The sequence below is a fragment of the Bicyclus anynana genome, chromosome Z (assembly GCF_947172395.1).
Source record: "Bicyclus anynana chromosome Z, ilBicAnyn1.1, whole genome shotgun sequence".
NCBI lineage: Eukaryota > Metazoa > Arthropoda > Insecta > Lepidoptera > Nymphalidae > Bicyclus > Bicyclus anynana.
The window spans coordinates 18,585,371-18,610,754 of record NC_069110.1 but is presented as its reverse complement, the minus strand read 5'-3'; the positions used below and the strand labels follow the sequence as shown (position 1 = coordinate 18,610,754).

The following is a 25,384-nucleotide window of genomic DNA, read 5'->3' as shown; positions in this document are numbered from 1 at the left end:
GCAGGTTATACAGAAGACTCACGAGTATAACCAGCCACTTTGCTTAGCGTTTGTGGACTATGAGAAAGCCTTCGATTCGGTGGAAACCTGGGCTGTGCTAAGGTCATTGCAGAGATGCCGAATTGATTACAGGTATATCCAAGCGTTGAAGTGCTTGTACGAAAACGCCACTATGTCAGTCCGTATTCAGGATCAGACTACGAGGCCAATCCAGTTGCAGCGAGGAGTGCGTCAGGGAGATGTGATCTCTCCGAAGCTATTTACCGCCGCACTGGAAGACGTCTTTAAGCTTCTGGACTGGAGCGGACTTGGCATCAACATCAATGGCGAGTACATCACTCAACTGCGGTTCGCGGATGATGTAGTCATCATGGCACAGACTCTGGATGACCTTAGTACCATGCTCAATGACCTCAGCAGCGTTTCTCAACAGGTGGGCCTGAAAATGAACATGGGCAAAACAAAAATAATGTGTAATGCTCATGTATCGCTCCACCCAGTTATAGTTGAGAACGCTGCACTCGAAATTGTAGACGAATACATATACCTAGGACATATGATCCAGTTAGGTAGGTCCAATTTCGAGAAAGAGGTGAACCGTCGAATCCAACTCGGCTGGGCTGCATTCGGGAAGCTTCGCGACATCTTTTCGTCCGAAATTCCTCAGTGCCTGAAGACAAAAGTCTTCGAACAGTGCGTGTTGCCAGTGATGACCTATGGTTCCGAGACTTGGTCGCTAACTATGGGCCTCATAAGAAGGCTTAGAGTCACACAGAGGGCGATGGAACGAGCTATGTTAGGAGTATCTCTGCGTGATCGAATCAGAAATGAGGAGATCCGCAGAAGAACCAAAGTCACCGACATAGCTCAACGAGTTGCGAAGCTGAAGTGGCAATGGGCGGGGCACATAGTTCGAAGAGCCGATGGACGTTGGGGTCCCAAAGTGCTGGAATGGCGACCCCGCACTAGTAAGCGCAGTGTTGGCCGACCCCCCACCAGGTGGACTGACGACATCAAGCGAGTCGCAGGGATTCGCTGGATGCAGGCGGCTCAGTATCGTGATGTTTGGAAGTCCCTACAAAAGGCCTATGTCCTGCAGTGGACGTCCATCGGCTGATATGATGATGATGATGATATATTATGTATAGTTTCAAAGCACCGTTTTTTTTTATTCTTGTCAAGTTAGCCCTTGACTACAATCTCACCTGACGGTAAGTGATGATGCAGTCTAAGATGGAAGCGGGCTAGCTTGTTAGGAGGAGGATGTAAATCCACACCCCTTTTCGGTTTATACACAACATCCTACTGGAACGCTAAATCACTTGGCGGTACGTCTTTGCCGGCAGGGTGGTAACGCCAGATAAAGTATTAGCTCTAAACTTTGAGATAGGAGTCTAGCGCTCAATCGTATGTTCGTAATCATAATTACATTGTATAATTACAAACTAAATATAAACTCTGCGTGATCGAATCAGAAATGAGGAGATCCGCAGAAGAACCAAAGTCACCGACATAGCTCATCGAGTTGCGAAGCTGAAGTGGCAATGGGCGGGGCGCATAGTTCGAAGAGCCGATGGACGTTGGGGTCCCAAAGTGCTGGAATGGCAACTCCGCACTAGTAAGGCCGACCCCCCACCAGGTGGGCTGACGACATCAAGCGAGTCGCAGGGATTCGCTGGAAGCAGTTGGCTCGGTATCGTGATGTTTGGAAGTCCCTACAAAAGACCTATGTCTTGCAGTGGATGTCCATCGGCTGACATGATGATGATGATGAGTATCGCAGTGACACAGCGAAACGCGTCACTCTGCTACGGATACGATGGTCCACCGCTCTTAGAGAAACGCTAGTGTGTAGAGGCTTCTTAGTCCTTTATTTTTTAAAATTCTAAGCGAGTTGAATGTGCATTTCCGAACGAAATACTCCAATTAAGTGGCATCCACTTAATTGGAGTATTTCCACACACAAGAGGACAAATAATAAAATGAGCAAAAGTGCATCCACGGACATGTATGTTCATTGTGCAGGGTCGTATTAACCAGAATGTGGGGAGGGGGGTTTCATAGGCTAGGGGAGTGTATAGGCTAGGCATTTTTAATACCTAAGAAACCATAATTATTATTATAAAGGTGCCTGAGGAATCAGGCAACGGTATTCCTTGATCCAGTTGTCATCACCACAAGAGCCTATGATTTTCGGACGGCCGAAAGGGTCATAAATTATGGCGAGGAAGGAAGGACTGAAAGGTCCTAAGGTTAGTGATGTCACATTTTACAACACTCCAGCGATCTGCGAACCCTTTGGTAATTGTTGATTCAGAATGAAGTTTGTATTATTCACTATATATTTTTTTTTAAAGAACTACATTGACAAAGTTTCATCATTGTGTGTCAGGAACGAACTATAGAGGTTATAATAACTGTTCCTCTGAAAATTTTTCGAGCCTACGAATATTACCCGGCTATGCACTACCTACTTACCTACTCGTATCTTATTATAAACATCGATCACATCGAGAATTTAAAATATGTATTCAGTTAATCACTACACATATAAGCGAAACATGTAAACACGTTCAGTTTACACACATTGTAAATATGTGAAAACTGAATATAATTATTAATATGAATATACCTAATTGTAGTAAACGCCGGCCACTACCAAGGTACGGTCAATATCGAATCACAATTTCTGAACAAAGAACATTAAAAAGTCGTTCTCGTTTTGATCGTTAACCTGCCGACCCACGATTATACCCGTGGTCCGTCTCCACCGAAACGGTCTAACTACTCGACACAAAATTGAAGATCGTACAAATAATGTACTCAAAGGCACAATTATCCGCCCATTTTAATATGACGCGAGTATAATGAAGTGGGCGGATAATTTTGCCTCTGAGTATATTTTGACATAAATATATCACTAGTGATGTGCAAATTATTATACGTCTGGCACACACACATTTCTACAATTCACGTTTAGCGATAACGACCGTGACCGTTAAAGTCTCTGCGTTTAGTAACGAGACAGTAAAGAAAGAAAGATCTTTATTCTTATGCCATCACAATATTAAATATATGGCTTAACTGTCCACTTAAACAGTGGGACAGTAAAAAAAAAATGCGTACCGAGGGCCTACTGGCAGTTTGATACTGTTACTGTCACGTAACGTAAACGCGAATTTCTAAAGAATTGAAACAGCGCCATCTAGTGGCACCACTGCACAACTGTTTCAATTCCATATAAATTTACGTTTACGTCAACGTAATAATAACAGTATGAAAATATTGAAAACTCCCACTAGGCACACAGTACAGAGTACGTATACGATCTATAGACACATAAAGCAATTTGTGTGCGATAGCTATTGTGGGTATTCACAGACTCCGTGAAGACAAGCGCCAGGCAATAATTTACTGGAGCTGTATGATCTCAGAAGTGGATACAGTTGGTGCTCGTCGCATCCTCACATGAAACACTTGGAGTAGCTGGCGCCGGTGGAAACGACGCTGGAAGACGATTCCTCCTTCACGCCGCCTGCAGAATTATATGAAATTGAGTTGAGCCCCCGCTCACGACAATCGGCCGATTATAGAAACCCTTAAACTAAAGTTCGTTTATAGTCGTGGTAGCCCAGTGGATGTGACCTCTGCCTCCAATTCCAGAGAGTGTGGGTTCAAATCCGGTCCGGGCATGCACCTCCAACTTTTTAGTTATGTGCATTTTAAGGAATCAAATATCACGTGTCTCAAACTGTGAAGAAAAAATATCGTGAGGAAACCTGGATACCAGAGAATTTTCTTAATTCTCTGCATGTGTGAAGTCTGCCAATCCGCATTGGGCTAGCGTGGTGGACTATGGCCTAACCCCCTCATTCTGAAAGGAGATTGTAACTCAGCAGTGAGCCGAATATGGGTTGATAACAAGCAAATGTGTTCTACCTTCGGGCCAGAAGGTGTATCGGGCGTCCGAGGAGGAGACGGCGTCGTGTCGGCGCGCGGGCGAGAAGCCGTCAGAGTAGCCTGCAGTCGGGCTCGGAGAACCTCCTGGAAAGAAAACATTTTTACTTTTGAGCCGCAGCGTAACCTCCAAACACAACAATCTCGAGCCACCAGCATCCAGCGGATCTGCTTGATGTACTCGGTCCACCTAGTGGGGGTCGACCAACGCTTTCTTTCCAAGGTTGCCATATCAGCACCTTGTATTTTATTATAAATATGTATATATAAATGTAGTATATGGTGATATAAAAAACCAAAACAATCAAAACGGACTGTAAAAGGCACTCCGTACAAATAATTGAGTGGATTATTACTGTCTGTTGAAGACTAATCTTTGAAATCGAATTTCTCCCAGAATGGGAATGGATCCCGTGGGATTTGTTAAAACTGTATTTCGAACGGACGAAGATGCAACCGTCAGATTGCAACACATACTCAGTATATTTAATATTATTTTCAACTTATGTTTCCGTCGATCCTTCCGTAACCTTGAACTTGGGGTTAAAAGTTACTCTCTTACCTTGAACTCGAAAACAAGGTGATCTACGCCCTCCAGTGTCAATCAAGTGAAACAATCGGTTCTGGAAAGAACCATTTTGTAAAGAGCGTAGTTGTACAGTGGCGCTCTATTATTCGCTGTTTACGGTAGATGTCGCTAACTGAATAAATTTACGATAGAGGTCGCTCGCTACAACTGAAGCATAGAGAAACTGAAGATATCATCAGGGTTTCCAACTTAGGAGTTTTCCCCCCAGATTTAGGGGGTAAGTTAGATGGGATTTTTTGTGGGTCTGAAATTGTTAGGGGTAGGAATTGGTAGGGGGTTTTCAGGGATTTTTTGACTCGTTAATATGTATTTTAAATTGATAATATTAATATTTCTTCCTCGACCTAGCGACTTATAATGACATTTATATTACGTGATTCTACAACCACTCTGTGGCGACTGACGGCTATTTTTATCCAATAAAAAAATTAATAAATTTATTCAATGTCAACATGTATGATTTAAAAAATCTAAATCTTCAGATGAAGATGTAATATTTTATGTATTAAATAAAGACTTCTGAAACATATTATAGCATATTATTTCTAAATCATTATGAATTTCTTTTTTTCAGGGGGGCAACTCAATAATTAAGGCGATTCTAGATATTTTTGACACAAACTTTAGGGATAAATATTTTTTAAGTTGGTAACACTGGATATCATTCATCGCGCTGTCTGAAAGCAATTTTCGTTGAAGATGGATCCATGTATACCATTTAAGCTCCGACCACCTTACCTTCTATTTGACCAGACTCGCTAGAGATTGCGCCTCTGTCAAAAATATAATTATGATCATGATCAAACGTGTTCATACAAACTGCATCTGTAGAATGTTTCATTGCGTTAAAATTACACGCGTGTGTATTACGATTTAAAATTTATAGTAGTGCGTAGTATAAGTACACAGGATATTTTTATTGGTCTTAAATATTTTCGATGTGTGAGTTTACCTCGTCCCCATAAAAAAATAACAGACAATTTTGTTAGTGAATTTGAGTTCGATACAAGTCTAATAGAAGGTAATAGCTCTGAGCATTTAAAGACTACAAATTAATATTACGGTATTTAACAATGCTGTTGTATGCAGTCTGATATGCAATTCCGCAATCATGTAAAAATATCATTTTCAATTATCTAAGGAATGAAAATTTTATTATTAACTACGAGTTACAGATTATACTTATAGTCTCCCTGATCTTCCATGTCTTGCAGAAAATACAAAGTCCAGACGTATCCGGGGTTCGTCGACCTGTCTGTGATAGACTGGTTAATTTTTGTTTTACCTTCGCACCAGAACGCGAACTGCGTGACAGCCTCGTCGGACAAAGTGATGATATGGTGATGCCGGTCCAGGGAGAAGCCGCCGGGTCCAACGTACCCGGGCCTCGTCGGCCCGTCTGTCATACATTGGTTAATTATTGTTTTACCTTCAGACCAGAACGCGAACCGCGTGACAGCCGCGTCGGACGAAGTGACGATGTCGTGATGCCGGCCCGGGGAGAAGCCGCCGGGTCCAACGTACCCGGGACTCGTCGACCCGTCTGTGAGATATTGGTTATGTTATGTTTTGATATTTTTTGTATTAAAACACTTTATTAAAACACTAATAATATAATAATCATTAGTACAATATTATGATCCACTCTGTCAAACGCACTAAAATACAATTACAAACAGAGCTAAATCAAAAATTAATTTTTCCAACACTAACTTGTGTTTCATAATTTTTATTAGTAAATCCTGTGTACCATTAAAGGAGCGTACCGCAAGGTAATTAACTACGTGTGAATTGAGGTATGTTTCTCATTTAGCTAACCCCTTTCATTATCCATCTTTTTGCCAGCACTTTCTGGCGTTGGATCTATTGACTAGGAGTACAACAGTTGGTACCAACAGTTGTTACCAACTTCGAAGTTATTCTTGTTGATTGAAAAAAATCCTATGGGAGTATAAACATTGCAGTGTTAATACAAAATAATGAAATAATAATTACCTATAGGTACATTCATAGTATTGTAAGTGTTCATCGCCATTGGCTGCATTGTCTGCAATTGGTTTTGGAGCTATAACAAAAATTATATAATATAATCCACCACCACCATCGCCACCGCCTAGGGTTGCCAACCGTTCTGTAATATTGTTAAAATAAACGCATGTTGAGTTAGCCTATAAGTGGGGTGTACAATGTAGCATATTACTTTTTAATGCATGTTATGTTTAATTAGTCATAAATTTTTTGTATACAACGTTGGCTTCCGAATAAATAAATAAATAAAATAAAATATACTTAAGTATTGTAATTTTTTTCAGGTCTGCATACTATATACCGTTGAAGAAATATATAGTACGCATAAATACTATATTTCAACACTGAAATCTATCAAACAAAGTTTTCATTTAAAACTTTATAAACATTAGTTTTTGACAAATACAAACTTATTTACCTTATTGAGTTCCAAGCATAAAATGAACAAGGTAAACAGATAGCTATTGGTTTTCAATTTACAAATTAAATATGAAAAGACATTATAGGCACTATTATTTCAGAAATAAATATTGTTTTTTAAAAATAAATATCGATTTTTGCTTATTACATAAAATACTATATTTTTTATACCTAAATCTGAAAAATACTATATTTTTCTGAAAAACTGTTGGTAACCCTACCACCGCCACCGTTACTCCCATTATCTAAATCACCACCATCACCATCATCACCACAACCGCAACCATTACCATCACATTACCACAACCACAACAACAACACCCATTACAATCACCGCCATCACCGCAACAATCATCACTATCGTCACAACACAACCACCGTCACAACTACAGTCGCTGCCGTAACCTTTAGCGTAATCAATTGATTTCGAAAATGATGACCGATAACATTTCTTTTTACCTTCAACGTTAAGTCGAAATCTTCATAGTATAATAGTCTCTGTTCGTCATATCTCACTCTCCTAACTCCTCAAGTCTATAATATATCAATTGTGTAAGATTAGAAAAAATGTTGGAAACATTCAATACAATAAACTGTGAAACATCATGTACACAGATACCTAATCTACTCGTAATATATAAAATTCTCATAGCGTCGTCTCACCAAACTCCACCGAAAAGGCTGGACCGATTTTTATTAAATTTTGTGAGCTTATACATATGGGTAGGTCTGAGAATCGGCCAACATCTATTTTTCATACCCATATATGATAAGATGGTCTACCCCAAATCCAACAAAATCGAGGTAATTACATTCATCATCATCATCATTAACAACCCATATTCGGCTCACTGCTGAGGTCGAGTCTCCTCTCAGAATGAGAGGGGTTATAGTCCACCAATGCGGATTGGCAGAATTCACACACGCAGAGAATTTTCTTAATTATCTGGTATGCAGGTTTCCACACGGTGTTTTCCTTCACTGTTTGAGACACGTGATATTTAATTTCTTAAAATGCACACAACAGAAAAGTTGCAGGTGCATGCCCCGGATCGGATTCGAACCTACGCCCTCCGGAATCGGAGGCAGAGTTCATATCCACTAGACTATCATGGCTCATACTGAAACAGCTTCGCATTTCCACAAGACTTTCAACTGTATGTTATTAGAGGGTCTTGAGTTACTTTGGCCATATAGCCCGTCGCCTTCCCGATAACCTGGATAAATTAATAGTGGTGGGCAAGGTGGAAGGGAAACGACCACGCGGCCGATCACCTACCCGCTGGTCTGACCAGGTTAAGTCACTCACTGGACTTCCTGTAACAACAGCTATTACAAAAGCTGAGGACCGGACTGTGTAGAGGGGAATCGTTAACAAAGCATCCAAGGGACTGCAGTGCGGACACGACCTTCAGCAATGAAGAATGCGACCAAGAAGAAGAGATCATGGCTCATAATTATATTAGTGTATTACTTTTGAAACGTTGAATAGATCTGGATCAAAATTGACGAAGAGGTAGATTATAGTCGAGAATGTAAGCTACTTTTATGGCGTTATTCCCTCGGGAACGGTAAGTACCTACGCGGGAGACTCCCTGTGGAATGAGTTGTATGGACAGACGATGTAGTCGTAAGTGTACAGCTAGTACTAGTTCAGCGAATACTTACTTCAAATTGCAACCATTGCAGTTTTATGGCCTGTTGATACGCCAATAAACATTTAATCTGAATTTGATTGCTGTCGGCCGAGTGATTGTCGATATCGCTAATGCTAGAAATCACAGCCATTATTTATTTATGTAACAGTAGCATTAAGTTTCTATGACCGAATAAAATGTTTATATGATCCTCACCTGGCGCCTTACAGTTCTTCAGGTGTTTGAGAGCCGTACTAATCTCGTATAGGCTGACGTCCGAGATATCTTAGCCATTTAGCCATGTTCATTTTCAGGCCCACCTGTTGAGAAACTCTGCTAAGGTCATTCAGAGTCTCTGCCATAATGTTGCCACAGTTGAGTGTTGCTCTCATGCCAAGATGTGCCAAGTCTAGATGCTTAAAGACGTATTTCAATGTGGTAAAAAGCTTTGGAGAGATCACATCTCCCTGACGCACTCCTCGTTGGAACTAGTTAGGCTTCATAGTCTGATCCTGTATACGGACTGACGTAGTGGCATTTTCGTACAAGCACTTCAACACTTGAATTTATCTGTAGTCAATTCGGCATCTCTGCACAGCCCAAGTTTCGAATCGAAGGCTTTTTCATAGTCCACAAACGCTAAGCTAAGTGGTTGGTTATACTCTCTGGTCTTTTGTATAACTAGCCGCAGCGTATGGATGTGGTCTATGCTACTAAAACCTTTTCGGAATCTGGCTTGTTCGGGAGGCTGGTCGTCAAACCTACGAGCGAGACGATTCGTAAAGACTCTCGAGAACAATTTGTAAACATGGCTCAACAGCTCTAATTCTTCAGCAAGGTATTGTCACCTTTTTGAAGAACATAACCACCTATGCTACGCCTTGCGCGTCGTAGCCTCGTGAATGACGGAATTGAACAATCGCTGACGGACTTTAAGTATCGGTTTTACAACCTCTTTCAGGAGTTCTGTAGTGATACTTCCTTGGATACCTGGCGCCTTATTGTTCTTCAGGTGTTTGAAAGCCGAACTAATCTCGTATAGGCTGACTTCCGGGATATCTTCGGTATAGTGTCGAGCAAGTTGACTCTAGGATCTTTGGCCAAATTGCCAACAGGTTGTTGAGTAGTCGTGTATATTTGTCAATAGATCTTCTTCTCAGCCTCACTTAATATTTTGGGCTTTGAAGAAATAAGATTACCCTGTTCGGTCTGAAAAAGGAGTTCATCATATCATAAAACGTTTCTAAAAACGCCCTCCTTCTTCAGGAAGTCAGCTAACATTTGGCCCTATCGTTCCGTTGTCCAAATCTTTCCACTTTCAACTCTGAACCGCTCCGTTAGGGTATTTGAACGCTAAGCTGGGCGAATGAATGAACATAAGAACAACGTAAATATAATTTTTTCCACTCAACACGCCTTCTTTATTAAAATGTACCTCCACAATTCGCCTTCTCTTTCATTTCAAAAAAGTTAATTTATAATTTGAGCTTAAAGAATGAGAAACGCAACGGCTATGCAGGTTCTCGATCCATTATCCACCTAGTAGATACCCTCGCAAAGCTATTACTTTACTTGTACCGCAACGCACTAGAACTGTTTTTGGTGCCTATTCTACTATGCCCAGGCTATGTAAATTATATAACGCACTTGGTCGGTCTATAGATATCCACAAAGACTCACCAAGGACATATCGCATGTTAGTTTTGCTAGATTTGCTAAACTAATTTTTCTTTTTGTTTTTACCAATTCCATTTTATTTTTTGTATTATATAGTATATTCAAATAGTAGTTGTAAAATGTTTCCTTTTTCTTGTTACTCTAAAATGTATTTTTTTTCTTATGTAAACTGATTTAATGTAATCGTCAATTTATTTTAAAATTACGGAAATGTGCATGCCGTGTCTACCTTCATTTTTTTTTTTAGATTGTATTTGTGTAAATGCTGCGACAGTCACTGGTGGACCAAATAAATAAATAAATAAATAAATAAATAAATAAATAAATAAATTATAACAAAGCACATTAGTTACCTGTCCTTGCAGCTGGTGGTTGTTGAAGTGGTTGGCGGGGTTGGTCTGGTGCGACAGCGCGGGTGGGCTGCGACCCATGCTACAACCGCTGACGTAGTGAGAGCCGTTCGTCGGCTGCGTTAACCACGGCCTGCAATGAGAATAAGTGTCGATTGTAGAGACAAGATACCTACTGAGGTACCGAGGTTTCGTCGTCATCAACCCATATTCGGCTCACTGCTGAGCCCGAGTCTCCTCTCAGAATGAGAGGGGTTAGGCCAATAGTCCACCACGCTGGCCCAATGCGGATTGGCAGACTTCACACACGCAGAGAATTAAGAAAATTCTCTGGTGTGCAGGTTTCCTCACGATGTTTTCCTTCACAGTTTGAGACTCGTGATATTTAATTTCTTAAAATGCTGAAAAGTTGGAGGTGCATGCCCTGTACCGGATTCGAACCCACACCCTCCGGAATCGGAGGCAGAGGGCATATTTACTGGGCTATCACGGCTTGATTCCACATCTTAGCAGTTCTTATTAGAAACGTTGATGTGAAACGTTTCATGCGGGTCGATTGGATGTCGTCAAAAAAATTTGGCATTGTTTACGACGTCTCGCTTTTCTGTGGTAGAATGGAAAGGGAAGGAATATTATAGTAAAGTTAAAACTACGCGGTGAATCACGCTTAGATCCTTAGCATTTACTCGTAAGCTCACTATCCTTCTATTCTATGAGGGGTGTGAATTTTCATCCTCCTCCTAACAAATTAAAAAAGCAGCTTAAATGCTTTGGCATTTTAGTAAAGTGGCTGGCATTTTATTAATGTCTATAAGCGATAACATATCATCACTTACCAACAGGTGAGATTGTAGTCAAGGGCTAACTTCTAAATTTCAAATTCTAATTTCATTTATTTCAATTAGTCTTAATTTATAAGCACTTTTGAAAAAGTAATGTCATGATTTAATGGTGGTAATTGAAGTCGAACTTAAAATTAAAGTTACGAGGGTTCCAAACACGCCTCGGTCCGAGAAGAGCCCATAACAAACTCAGCCAAGGTTTATTTTTTTTGATAACCACCATTTTACAAACTTACTTATCTAGAACTAAGCACACAATCGTATTATAAAGTAATTATAAAGCTGAATAGTTTGTTTGATTTTGATTGAACGCGCTAATCTCTGGAACTACTGGTCCGATTTGAAAAATTCTTTCAGTGTTAGATAGCCCATTTATCGAGGAAGGCTTTATATTATCCCCACATCCCTACGGGAACGGGAACCGCGCGGGTGAAACCGCGCGGCGTCAGCTAGTCATCTATATAATCCTTAACACTATAATAAGACTTACCTAAGAGCTTGCGTTTAATAAATACTTTGAACTTTTTGAGAGACATGCTAGAAGTTTCATGTGGCAGTTTATTACAATTACCCTTAAAAGAGTTGCTAACTTTTTGCAACCTAATGTGGTGTGCAACAATTTTATTTTTATTTCTGTCATTAATATCATTACAATCATACCTTCCTATACAGTTACTTGCGTTTTTTTGAACATACACTAAAGAATAAACAACAAAAAACCCTTAGTTAAGGATTGAAACCGGAGCCAAGCAGACAATAAGAACAGACGGAAGCACGACCACGCCTCTAGCTCGCAGCCAATCAGTAGCTTGTTTATACTTACAACCGACGCCCAGACATCATCTTATTACTAAAACATTTTAGGATTCCCACGTTTTATTAAGTAAGACAGCTTGGTTTCACTGCGAACTACCTAAAATTGCTGTACAAAATTGAAAAATACTTTAAAATATGTCGGAATATATCTTGCTATACAATAATATATAGTAATATCAAATATGTAATAATTTATATAATGGTATAGCTTGGTGACGTCATAGAAATATATATTGTAGCTGCATGTGCGGTCATTCGAAAATTAGTATAGAAAATGTATAGTATTATGCCATTGCCCAGCTATAAAAATATTAATATATAATATAGCTCAGTCTGTGACGGGCTTAACTACAGGTTCACGTGACGTCACGAAATGGCCAACAATGCGTAAAACGTATGAAAAAATAGATAAAATAAGCAATTTATAACTTGAGTTCCTAATCTTTTACTACTTTAAATTCCCCTTATTCCAAGTAGGTACTATACTAAATTAATATTATTTATATTCAATTTGAGAGTCAATTAGTCTATTGATAGAGTTGGAACTGCAACATTCAACTGTGGTCGCCGATTTTGTTATCGTCCATTTTCTGAATACGACTACGGCAGCGAGTTAAAAAACGTTATCAATTTAATTAGTATTATTACCATATCGCACACACGTAAGCATATTCAAAGTATATCTTAACGACACTTCGACCGCTGTGGCGCGTTATCTGGCTCTGGTCCCAGGCGTCCTTTACGATCTGTTGTCAAGTGTGAGGTGACCTTATGTTCACGATAATGCCAGAGCTCGTAACACCTGATCGATTATAATATTTTACAAGGTATTGTTTGATTGGCCCTATCAGTGTGTGCAATGGTCTCCGAGCCTGCAATGGCCGGAACTGCGTCAATCTGTAAGAGATGAAAGTCACTCTCCCCGCGAGCTAGTACGACAGGCAAATGTCTCGAACTGACGCGCGCAGTGGCTTTGCCAACTAACGCGTGTAGTGGCTTTACGAGCTAACGCGCGTGGTGGCTTTGCGAGCAACGCGCGTGGTGGCTTTGCGAGCTAACGCGCGTGGTGGCTTTGCGAGCTAACGCGCGTGGTGGCTTTGCCAGCTAACGTGCGTAGTGGCTTTGCCAGCTAACGCGCGTGGTGGCTTTGCGGACATGTCTCTCAAAAAGTTCAAAGTTATTATTAAACGCAAGCTTATAGGAAAATCTTATTATGGTGTTAGAGATTATGTAGATGATAAAAGTGCTTGGAATTGAATTGCACTATACGATTGTGTACTTATTTTTAGATAAATTTGTAAAATGGTGATAAACAAATAATAAAACACTGGCTGAGTTTGTTGTGGGCTCTTCTCGTACGGAAAAACGTAAGGTTTTAAGTTTTTATCCAATTCTTATCACCATTATCTAATAATATTACCCGACGTTTCGAAAGTGTTTGTAAACTAAGCCTTATTGAAATAAATTAATTTTGAGTTAGAGTTTAACAAAAGTCATCTTCAAACCAAACTTCAAAATTCAAAATTTAAAGTTAAATCTAAAGCGTATTTTTTATATTTTGTTTAGGTTGACATTATGAATAAGTTGTATTATCTATTATACCTACTCGTAGCTATCAAAAATTGGGAAAGATGATATTTTTCTTGGCTTTAATGGCGCTTACAACAATTTTACTAACCCTTGTATAGGACTTAACTTACGTAACTTAATCATTCTTGTAATTTTATAAACCTTGTTTGATTTAATTTGGACAAGGATTGTTAAATTACAATAATGATTAATTTTGGCGTCTGGGATAACGCTTACGATAAAAAATTACAATTATATATTTTAGCTCAAATGACAGATAGTAGTTAGTATATTACACTCAATACAATAGAATGACGATTAAAATATATAAATTAAAACTAAGAACTACACAGTAATGACAGTAATAATCTAATTTTATACGCCACGCCACATCCTTTTCCCCTAAATTAATATAAATAATCTTTTTTTTTTTATTCTTTACAAGTTAGCCCTTGACTACAATCTCACCTGATGGTAAGTGATGATGCAATCTAAGATGGAAGCGGGCTAACTTGTTAGGAGGAGGATGAAAATCCACACCCCTTTCGGTTTCTACACGGCATCGTACCGGAACGCTAAATCGCTTGGCGGTACGTCTTTGCCGGTAGGGTGGTAACTAGCCACGGCCGAAGCCTCCCACCAGCCAGACCTGGACAAATTAAGAAAATCTCAATCTGCCCAGCTAGGGATCGAACCCAGGACCTCCGTCTTGTAAATCCACCGCGCATACCACTGCGCCACGGAGGCCGTCAATAGTAACGTTTCCTCTGTTTTTTTTCTTTGATTCTGTATTACTGTAGGCTCCTCAGCGACGTCACCGGGGGCTTGGGTAAGTGCAGAAGAGAGTGCATCATCTGATGGGGCCCGAAAGCAGAAGCAGACGAAGAGATGGGCGGAACTACTCCTCTGAGACTCGTTTTCGGTATGCTGACGTTCCTTTAACTTACTTAGACCTTTCGAAAAACACCGTTTTTTCAGAAACCTCAAGGTCTCTTGCAAAGGGTTGCCGCAAAAATACGTTTAACGACGACATGACGGTCCAAAGTCCATTTGGCTACCGTATTTACCTATATTATGAGTATGCAGACAAACATACAAACAGCCTTCCTAAAATGAGGCATCGGTATCGCAGGCTCTCTGTACATGACGTCATCGTGCAACATACGTGAGCCTCGTTTGTCCTCCACTAACATCCTCTGACTGAAACCTTTCTTTGTTTGGAATACGGTTGCCTAAAAATACGCATGACGGAATTTCTTTTAATGGTTGAACTCTGTCATAATGAGTCCTACTTTAAGAATGCAAGACATTTTATGAAAAAATTTAGAAAGTACGCGATTTAAAAAGCCATATCTAAGTAGTAAAAATTAGGTATTCCACCTAATTTTTAAAGTAGTCAATTAAACTTAGTTTATTTTTTATTTTTTACAACTTAGCCCTTGACCATAATCTCACCTGATAGTAAGTGACAATCTAAGAAGCGGACTAACTTTTTAGGCGTAGGACGCAAATCCACACCACTTTCGGTTGCTACACGACATCGTTTCGGAACGCTAAATCGCTTGACGGTACATCTAGGTAATTTTAATATTAATTTAAAATAAACTTATATATGTATAGTTGCTATATTAATCCACTTGATATAATTTTTAAAATAAACGTGATTGATTAAGCTTCATTTATAATATTTAAATATTCGTTGTCCTATTAATGGAAACTTGAAAACCGGTTCGTTTGTTTTAAAGTGTATCACCTTTAGACATACAGAAATACGTTTTGTTTTATAATGTAGATATTATATAGTTTACATTTAGTGATATTATGAATGGACGAGTACAAATCATTAAGCACCACCAAGTGACTTGTTACAACTAATTAATTAATAACGAAAATATTTACGTTTGTTATTAGTATGTTTATTAAACAAACGCAAGTCACACATTCATTTATACCTCGGAGATAATGATTCATGTTTTCGACAAGTTCATCATAGTTCTCATCGATAACTTAAAATTTATATCCCTTAATTATGTTAGATCCACCAGTAGTAGTTATAGATCCGTAGAACATTATTTACAACTGATTAGTAACAAGTTAATTTTTCATAAGTAGCGTCATCTCGATGAGACGATCAACTTTTTTATTTACAAAAATTCTTGATTCTGGTAGCTAACTGCGTTATCAGGAAATTGACAATTTCTAAGCGTCGGTACGAGATAATGTACCACGCAATTCGTAGGACATTGTGACTGTTAAATTGTATAACTATTAAATTAAGCAACAGTAAAAAAACAGCTGGTTACTACAACTTTAAATAACCTCGTTATTTATATAAATTGAGAGGAGGGTAGTGTAACAGAAGTTGTTACTAACCAGATGTTTTTTTTACTGTCGATTAATTTCACTCTTTGACCTCCCTTTTCCAAACCTAACCCAAAATCCGTTCTTAGCAGACACCTACTAATTATAAGGTACCTCCCTGCCAAATTTAATCTTTGTATGTCAAACTTGTTTAGAGATTTAAACCTTTCGTATTTTTATATTAAGATTTAGACGTCAAATGAAAGCATAATTTAATTATTATATTATGTTGCCTTTGATCTAATTCATGGTTTCCTACAATTTTTATGTAAAATGTATCTAGCCGCAATTTAACTAGGCAATGCAACTCTTATCTTTAATAAATAACAGATGAAGGTATATATTTCTTATGCCGGATCCGCATACCTTCTCTCTCGTATCTTTAAACTAAAAAAAATACATGTGGCACTCGGGGACTGCCGCGGTAAAGCTATTGTATAGCATTTTTTATTAATTTATGCAATTATTACATATTTATTTTATTTATGCAGTATTTATTTTCTTTAAAAACGAGGAAAAAAAGAATAATTATATAAAATTACTAGACGCCGCGCGGTTTCATCCGCGTGGTTCCCGTTTCTGTAGGAATACGGGGATAAAATAGCCTATAGCCTTCCTCGATAAATGGGCTATCTAACACTGAAAAAATTATTCAAATCGGACCAGTAGTTCCTGAGATTATTGCGTTCAATCATACAAAGTTTTCAGCTTGATAATATTAAGTATAGATAAATAAAAAACGTCTTTACGTTGAGCTGAAATCGAACTCTGGTTAAATAAGTTTTGCCCCTTAGTTTCACACAACTTGTCCAGTTGAATCGATATGATAATGTCGAAATGTGTTAACTTAATGCACGGCTTAAGTATTAGGTTTATTTTCGTTACGGAATTTCTTGATTCGGTCGCCGCGCCCAAATAAAAGCTATGCTAAAAAAAATCGATTGTCTGTAAAGTCGCTTTACCTACGATAGTTGAACGTGACAACGTCATAAGATAATACTGATGGAATGGTTGTATTTTTCAAAAGACAATGTTCGTTTTTAAAAACTTTCATTTATCATATGAAGGATGTTACGGTAGATTCTTAGAGCTCAATTTTGAAATAGAAATCTTCAACCGATTGAGCTGAAATTTTGTATACACGTTAAGATTGGATGACAATGCACGATATATTATATGACGTTATTCTAAATACAATATGGCAGACCACTCAAGATGGCGGAATAGTTATTATTAATTTACTTCTACAATATAGGTATCATTTCATTTGATACCCATATTGTAGAAGTACAATATGGGTATCAAATGAAATGATCTTATCATGATGATAGGCTTATCTATATCTATATTCTAAAATACTATTACCTGTTGCAAAAAGTTGGCAACCCTAGAGTGAGGGAACGACGCATGACGTCATCTTTTTCGAGTGTGCAGCCGGCTCCATCGAATTTTAATTTAAAAAACAAAAACGTACGTGTCGTAGCGGGAGTACGTGGGCGAGTACGGGGAGCGGGAGCCGAAGTAGTTGGGCGGGCCGAGCTGCAGCGACTGCATGTGCGGGTGCTGCGCGTGCAGGTACCCGTCGCCGAACAGCGGCTTGTTGTACGGCGCCGAGCGGAACGGCTTCTTCATGCGGCGCCGGCGCCGGTAGTTGCCGTTCTCGAACATGTCGCCACACTGCGGATCTGCAACAAGTGTCAGCCTCAACCTCAGACCAATCAAAATATGACGGCCGCGTAGCGCAGTGGGTAGTGACCCTGCTTCCTGCATCCACGGCCGTGGGTTCGATTCCCACAACTGGAAAATATTTGTGTGATGAGCATGGGTGTTTTCCAGTGTCTGTGTGTATTTATACATACAGAAACATAGATAGTGATGTGTATTGTTTAAGTATACTTATTTAAAAAAAAAAATCATTGTACACTAGCGGACGCCCGCGACTTCGTCCGCGTGGAATTTAGGTTTTCACAAATCCCGCGGGAACCATGGATTTTTTCGAGATGAAAAGTAGCTTATTTTTTTTTACGACTACTTAAACAATACACATCACTATCTAGCCCCAAAGTAAGCATACAGAGTAGCTTGTGTTATGGGTGCTAAGATAGTTGATATTATAATATTAATATACATTTATATACTACATATAAATACTTGTATAATGTATAAATACACACAGACACTGGAAAACACCCATGCTCATCACACAAATATTTTCCAGTTGTGGGAATCGAACCCACGGCCGTGGATGCAGAAAGCAGGGTCACTACCCACTGCGCCACGCGGCCGTCAAAGCTTATGTGTTACTGGATTAACACATAAGCTTTGACGGCCGCGTGGCGTGGCCGCGTAAAACTTATTTCCATTTCAAATTTCAGCCAAATCGCTTCAGTAGCCGCAGCGTAAAAGAGGAACAAACATACTTACACACTTACACACAAACTTTCGCCTTTATAATATTAGTGTGATGGTGTGATGACCTGCCTTGCTAGACTTTACTTTTCTGTCAAAGTATATGATCAAAGATCTAATGCACTTATAAAAACTGTCTCTATAGTATCGATGTTTTGGTTGTAATTGTATTCGTCGGTTATAGAGCTCCGTAAAAAAACTTTTTTTGTGTAGTTGATGTAAATGATGTAAAAAACGGGCAAAAATTCTAGTTTAGTATAAGTTAGAGCTAAGCTCGTTTTCCACCGAAATTGACAGACAATTTTGTTCGTGAATTTAAGTGCTATACTGGTCCTTTTATAAAATTGGTCTGAGGCCTCAACCCACGTTTAACGACAAAACTAATTAAACTTAATCGTAGCAAACTTAAAACAGTAACAGAACTAATGACAGAGCGCTGCTCACTAAATCAACACTTTTCGGTTCTAGGTATAACCGACAGTCCTCTGTGCATAGCATGAATGGAGGAAGGAGAAACACCAATACATATTATGTTTAGATGCAGAGGTGTATCTGTACAACGTGCAGTACACGTTGGATCCTCAGCAACATTCCATGAGGAGTTCGGCGACCTGGGTCTGCTAAGCTTTGGAGCGAGCTCGGTTGGCTGGAGTGACTCCAGCGAGGACCAGTGCCAAATGGACCAATGTACAACGGCCAACCCTTAGTGGCCAAGTGCGGAAAAGGCCCAGGAAAGAAGAAGAAGAAGTGTCAGCTCAGCGGATTCCTTCTCAATAGCTCAGCGGTAGAGGGCCACGAGGTTGTGGTTCGATCCCCTCTTGGCTATTGTCGTCCTAGTCTTTTCCGACTAGTTAGAGGAGAATGGGGATATTGGCAATTTTTTGAATTTATGACAATTTTTTTTAAAAATTAGTCTCAACTTAACGCACAGTTAAAGCTAAAGCTCGGCTCAAATGAAACTGATACGAACAAATGTGCCTAATTAGTCTTTAGTCGCATAGTAAACTACGAAAGTTATTTAAACAAATAATACCTAAATATTGTCTAGACTGTCGAGTTGTGTGGTCAGGAAGTGTAAAAACTAAATACATAAATAAATATACTAATTACAATCTATTCGTATATATCCATGTAATTTAAGTAGATTGTAAGTTAACACAAAAATGCTGAGTTCGGATCATTTTTTGCGATGATTTTGTATGCAAGTAACATATCTACACTCCGTGTAGTAGCAATATTAAGAATATTCAGTCAAATGCTTAAAGGTATAACTGGATGGGCACGATTCGTCGTAACTCTTCCTTACAGAATATTTTGCAATATAAAATTGTACTATCAGACTCAAGAGAATATGTTTAGCAGTATCCTTGTTTGTAAGTCGACTAATCAAATCAAGAGCAACCAGCACTCCACAATAATATAAGAGATATGCAAACAAATGTAAATACAGCTAGCATCAAACTTCAGAACATTCCAATGTTAATTTGGATTTGCAGTGGTCCTTTACCGAAACACCTTCTCATTCGCACGAGAGTTTTTTTAACGAACGTTGAAAAAGCGTTCAAATACAACAAATGCATTCCCAAGTATATGTTCACACGACAGCGTTTTTAAATCACGGCGCTTTGTTTCGAGCAGTGTTGCATTTTCAATTATTGTGGGCGTAAAAATAGACCTTCATTTAACTTCATACTATATTTGAACGCTTTTTTAACGACCGCTAAAAACACTCGTGCGAATGAGGTCTTAAAGTTTGTAGACAGGACACGGGAATGTCAGCTATTAATTGTAAGGATTGCCTTTGTTGCTGTTTGATAAATTCACAAGTTTGATCAATTCACAAGTTCTATGCTCCCTGTATAACACTTCGCAGATCTATCGTGTCTTTTGAGTTAATGTGTGATGTAAACATACTGTGTAACATTCAACAATAAAATAACCATAATGTTCAAGAGCAAAGTCACGCGAGCGTTCGCAAATATTATGGAATTGTATTACATTCGCTTAGCTAATATGAACATGTCCAATAAATCGCATTTGCTGCACAAACAAATGATGAAAATTGTTTATAATCATTTAACTTTATCATCATTCTGTTAATCGATGAAATAAACGACTACGCATACAAATTAATTCGAGAGTAACGTAATTCATTAGCCATGGATATATAGGAAACTCTTCGATCGAGTCAACTTTTACCGGAGGAAACCGATGATATATCTACAATTAAAAAATGAATAGGTATCTTCTAGGTGAGCACGTTGGACTAACTTCTAAGCTATACGATAGAAAAGCCTTCAGTAATGCAACTCACGAATGATCCAGTAGTTCCCCTTACTGTCCCCGCCTCCCTCTCTGCGCACTTTCAGGAAGCACTCGTTGAGGCTCAAGTTGTGCCTGATGGAGTTCTGCCAGCCTCTCTTGTTCTTTTCGTAATACGGGAACTCCTTGGTGATGTAGTCGTATATTTCCCTCAGTGTGGCGCGTTTCTCTTCACTGTTCTGTATCGCCATGGTGATGAGCGCGACGTAGGAGTAGGGCGGTTTGGTGGAGTGGGGCGACGCCGGCGTGGTGGACTGCGGATTCATCTCCGCTGAGTCGTCCGGGCTCACTGGCGATGACTTCGTCGTGATCTTGGTGTCGGCGCTGCAAACAGAGCGTCGGTTGGTTTCAACGGACGACTGTAGCTCAGTCACACGCACCGAGCAGGAGTACAGTCCAATAGCAAATACGCAAATCGCAATGCAACAAAATGTATATCAAATATTGAACCCCGATTTTAATAATTAGATTCATTTACTAATAAGAATTAGTAAGCGGATTTCATATACAATAATAATATACCTTTTAGAATTAGCAGTTTCGTTTCTGGGCAAAGGAGGCATGGTCAGGTTCTGGTACACTCTGGACAGTTCGTCCTCATCTTTGATGTTTACGGCTTGTGCGGCGGCGGTGTCGGCGTCCTCCTGCAGACACAGCCGACTCTCGTACGCAGCGCCTGTTCACACAACAACAAACAAGGCTTTACTTTTACACTTTGCCACACTTGTCATGTTTTGAAGTAATAACTTCTTCTTGGAGGGTAACTGTGGGACCTGGTCGCTAACTATGGCCTTCATATAAAGGCTCACCTAACGGGCGATGGAGCGAGCTATGCTTGGGGTTTCCCTGAGTGATCGAATTAGAAATGAGGAGATCCTTAGAAGAACCAAAATCACTGACATAGCTCAGCGAGCCGCGAAGCTGAAGTGGCAGCTTACATAGTTCGAAGAGCCGATGGATGTTGGGGGTGCCAAGGTGCTGGAATGGCGACCTCATACCGGAAATTGCAGTGTTGGTCGACCCCCCCACTAGATGGATCGAGGAAATCAAGCGGATTGCAGGGAGACGCTGGATGCTCGCGGCTCGAGACCGTTTTGTTTGGAAGTCCTTGCAAGAGGCCTATGTCCAGCAGTGGAAGTCCATCGGATGTTAATGATGTTGAAGATGATGGAGGGTAAACAGCTTCGTAACGTAATGTGAACGGCATACGTTAGCAGGTTTAAGTTATCACTTCTGTCGAGCGTCCCGAGACGCACACGTTCCTTTTTTTCTTTTACTTAAATAACAATCAATTGCAAAATTTATGTTTTTTGCATCACTTCACTATGGAAATTTGGCTACCTACCTACTCACCGATTATGAAATGCCCTTTTTTTTACTATGAGGCATTGTCTAATAAGGACCCACAGTGACTCTAAATTTTAATAATGAGAAATATGGAGATCCACTGACATGTCAAAGTTAAGACCACGGTTAAAAGAATGCGCAGAATATGTGTTCTATGTTCTGTGATAACGACAAATTTCAAATAGTACATTACGTTGTAAATAGGCGGGACAAATAGTTAAAAGACTGACTGACTGACATAGAATATCAATGGAATACCTGAGCCATGATAGCCTAGTGACATCTGCCTTTGATTCGGGGGGCGTAGGTTCGAATACGGTCCGGGGTATGTACCTCAATCTTTTCAACTTTTCAGTCAGGTATGTGCATTAAATTATTTTTAATTTGCAAATTAAATATAACGTGTTTTAAACGCCGAAGGAAAAGCATCGTGAGAAAACCTGCTTATCTGAGAATTTTCTTAGTTATCCTGTGTGAAGTTTACCAATCCGCATTAGGCCTCACCCAATGTGGATTGGCAAACTATTAACCTAACCCCTCTCATTCTGATCAATGGACGTCTGTGACCCAAAAGTGGCAGCCGAGCTTCTACTGCGTAAACCGATTACATTGTGGTAGCTACAGGAAGCCGCTGGATGCTGGTCCTCACAAAAGGACCGACGGACCAGCGGTGGACGTCCATCGGCTGATAAGGATCACGATGGACGATGGACTTACTGTTCGTCTTGCTCTTCAACACATACCAACTAAGTCTAGAAAGCTGAAATTTGGAATAGGTACAGGTTTATTTTGTAAATAGGTAGTAGGTATAGTTACATAGATTAGCGGGCGTGCGTTGCGTGTTCACAGGCAACAAACCGGCTGAATTCCGAGAATCCCATATTGGGAGGCACGTACGCTCGAGATTGGCAAAATTTCAATATATTACTCGTGTAACTTTACCTAATACCTAAAACTCTGCACCTTTGTACCAGTGACCTGTGCCATTGCCGTCTTACAGACTCAATTCTGAATTATGTAAGAACAGACTCAGTTATTAAGAAGCCGTGATAGCCCAGTGGATATGACCTCTGCCTCCGATTCCGGAGGGCGTGGCTTCGAATCCGGTCCAGGACATGCACCTCCAACTTTTCAGTTGTGTGCATTTTAAGAAATTATAAATATCACGTATCTTAAACGGTGAAGGAAAAACATGTTGAGGAAACCAGGATACCAGAGAATTTTCTTAATTCTTTGCGTGAGTGAAGTCTGTCAATCCGCATTGGGCCAGCGTGGTGGACTATTGGCCTAACCACTCCCATTCTGAGAGGAGACTCGAGCTGACCGAACCGGAGGTCCTGGGTCGATTCCCGGCTGGGCCGATTGGATTTTCTTAATTGGTCCGGGTCTGGCTGGTGGGAGGCTTGGGCCGTGGCTAGTCACCACCCTACCGACAAAGACATACCACCAAGCGATTTAGAGTTCCGGTACGATGTCATGTAGAAACCGATAGGAGTGTGGATTAATCCTCCTTCTAACAAGTTAGCCCGCTTCCTTTGGCGTATTACTTTTTTGTAATGTATTTTTAAGTCCTAGTTCAACGGAAAACATCTGGTTTAAAGAAAATTTGGCCTATTTGGCCTGGAGCCTATTTGGTCTCCACGACCAATCAAATACTTGGTTTTTGTATCTATATTTGGTTAATAAAGATTTTATTATTTTATTATCTGTAATTGTAATATCGGGCGAAGCGACATTCTCAACTAGCCGTAGCGAGCTGCAGTAGTCGCGGAATGCGTCAGATAGCGGCGCAGCGTCGGGTTCGGAGCTGCATTGTGTCGTACAACAATGCGTATTTATAAAACATTAAAACCGTATCGATCGTGAAATTAATAACAAATAACAATTGTGAAACGTTAGTTCGGTGCCGTGTGCGAATTACCCGGGTTAGGTAACACACACTTGCTGCCTGGCTTGTTGTGCTACAGCGCCGCTCACCTGCTGCACTTGTCGATGCTTTCAGTTTTATACTTTTGTTATCACCATTCATCATCATCATAATATCAGCTGATAAACGTCCACTGACGCACCCAGCAGGTCCCCCACGAGGTCGACATCAAGCGAGTCGCAGGGTTTTGCTGGATCAGTATCGTGATGTTTGGAAGTTCCTACAAGAAGCCTATGTCCTGCAGTGGACGATGATGATTATGAAACGTTCACTGCCGAACATAGGCCTTCTGTAGGGACTTCATAACATCACAATCCTGCATCCAGCGAAACCCTGCGATTCGCTTGGTATCGTGAGTCCACCTGGTGAGGGGTCGAGGTGGGTTTTTCATTCATCGCTACACGCCTCCCACCCGCGCGGTACATCCGTAATTACGAACGAACTTGTCAAGCTATATACCTACTGTCATTGGATTTTTTAACAATAAAGAAGCACGGGCTTTTGAAGAGACCAGTGTAAGTGTAACAGAAAAGCGTGGCGTAGAGTATGCGCGGTGGATTTACAAGTCGGAGGTCCTGAGTTCGATCCCCGGCTGAGCCGATAGAATTATTCTTAATTGGTCAAGGTCTAGCCGGTAGGAGGCTTTGTAGCCTGTTACCACCTAACCGCGTTCCGGTACTATGTCGTATAGAAACCATAAATGGGGGTGGATATTCAACCTCCTCCTGACAAATTAGCCCGCTTCTATCTTAGATTGTAGCAGGTTAGATTGTAGTCAAGGGCTAACTTGTAAACAATAAAAAGGCGAGTTCGGTATTCGGATTCTCGATCGCTAAATGTACAGCGTAATCATCATTATCATCTTTAACTCATTCATTTTTAATAATCCATATTCAGCTCACTGTTGAGCACTCCTTTTATAATGAGGGTTAGGCTAATAGTCCACCACGTTGGCCCAATGCGGATTGGTAAACTTTACACACGTAGAAAATTATTAAGAAAATTATCAGTTATGCAGGTTTTCTCACGATGTTTTTCCTTCACCGTTTGAAACATTTAATATCTTAAAATGCACATAACTGAGGAGTTAGAGGTGGGGCATGCACCACATGACCGGATTCAAACCTACACCC

The 25,384-nt window shown here is 40.0% G+C and overlaps 1 protein-coding gene across 1 annotated transcript in view; it reads right to left on the bottom strand.

The window, feature by feature from the left end:
• Positions 1 to 3,235: 3,235 nt before the first annotated feature.
• LOC112045723 (protein fork head-like) overlaps positions 3,236 to 25,384 on the bottom strand; it is a 62,423-nt gene continuing 40,274 nt past the window's right edge. Inside the window, exons 4-11 of the mRNA XM_052890833.1 lie at positions 21,500 to 21,653; positions 20,970 to 21,301; positions 17,721 to 17,931; positions 10,662 to 10,791; positions 6,542 to 6,611; positions 5,976 to 6,089; positions 3,940 to 4,044; positions 3,236 to 3,535 (exon numbers count right to left, since the gene is read on the bottom strand). Coding sequence (XP_052746793.1) covers positions 3,465 to 3,535; positions 3,940 to 4,044; positions 5,976 to 6,089; positions 6,542 to 6,611; positions 10,662 to 10,791; positions 17,721 to 17,931; positions 20,970 to 21,301; positions 21,500 to 21,653 — 1,187 coding nt within the window. The 3' untranslated portion in view covers positions 3,236 to 3,464. The remainder of the gene's footprint in view (positions 3,536 to 3,939; positions 4,045 to 5,975; positions 6,090 to 6,541; positions 6,612 to 10,661; positions 10,792 to 17,720; positions 17,932 to 20,969; positions 21,302 to 21,499; positions 21,654 to 25,384) is intronic.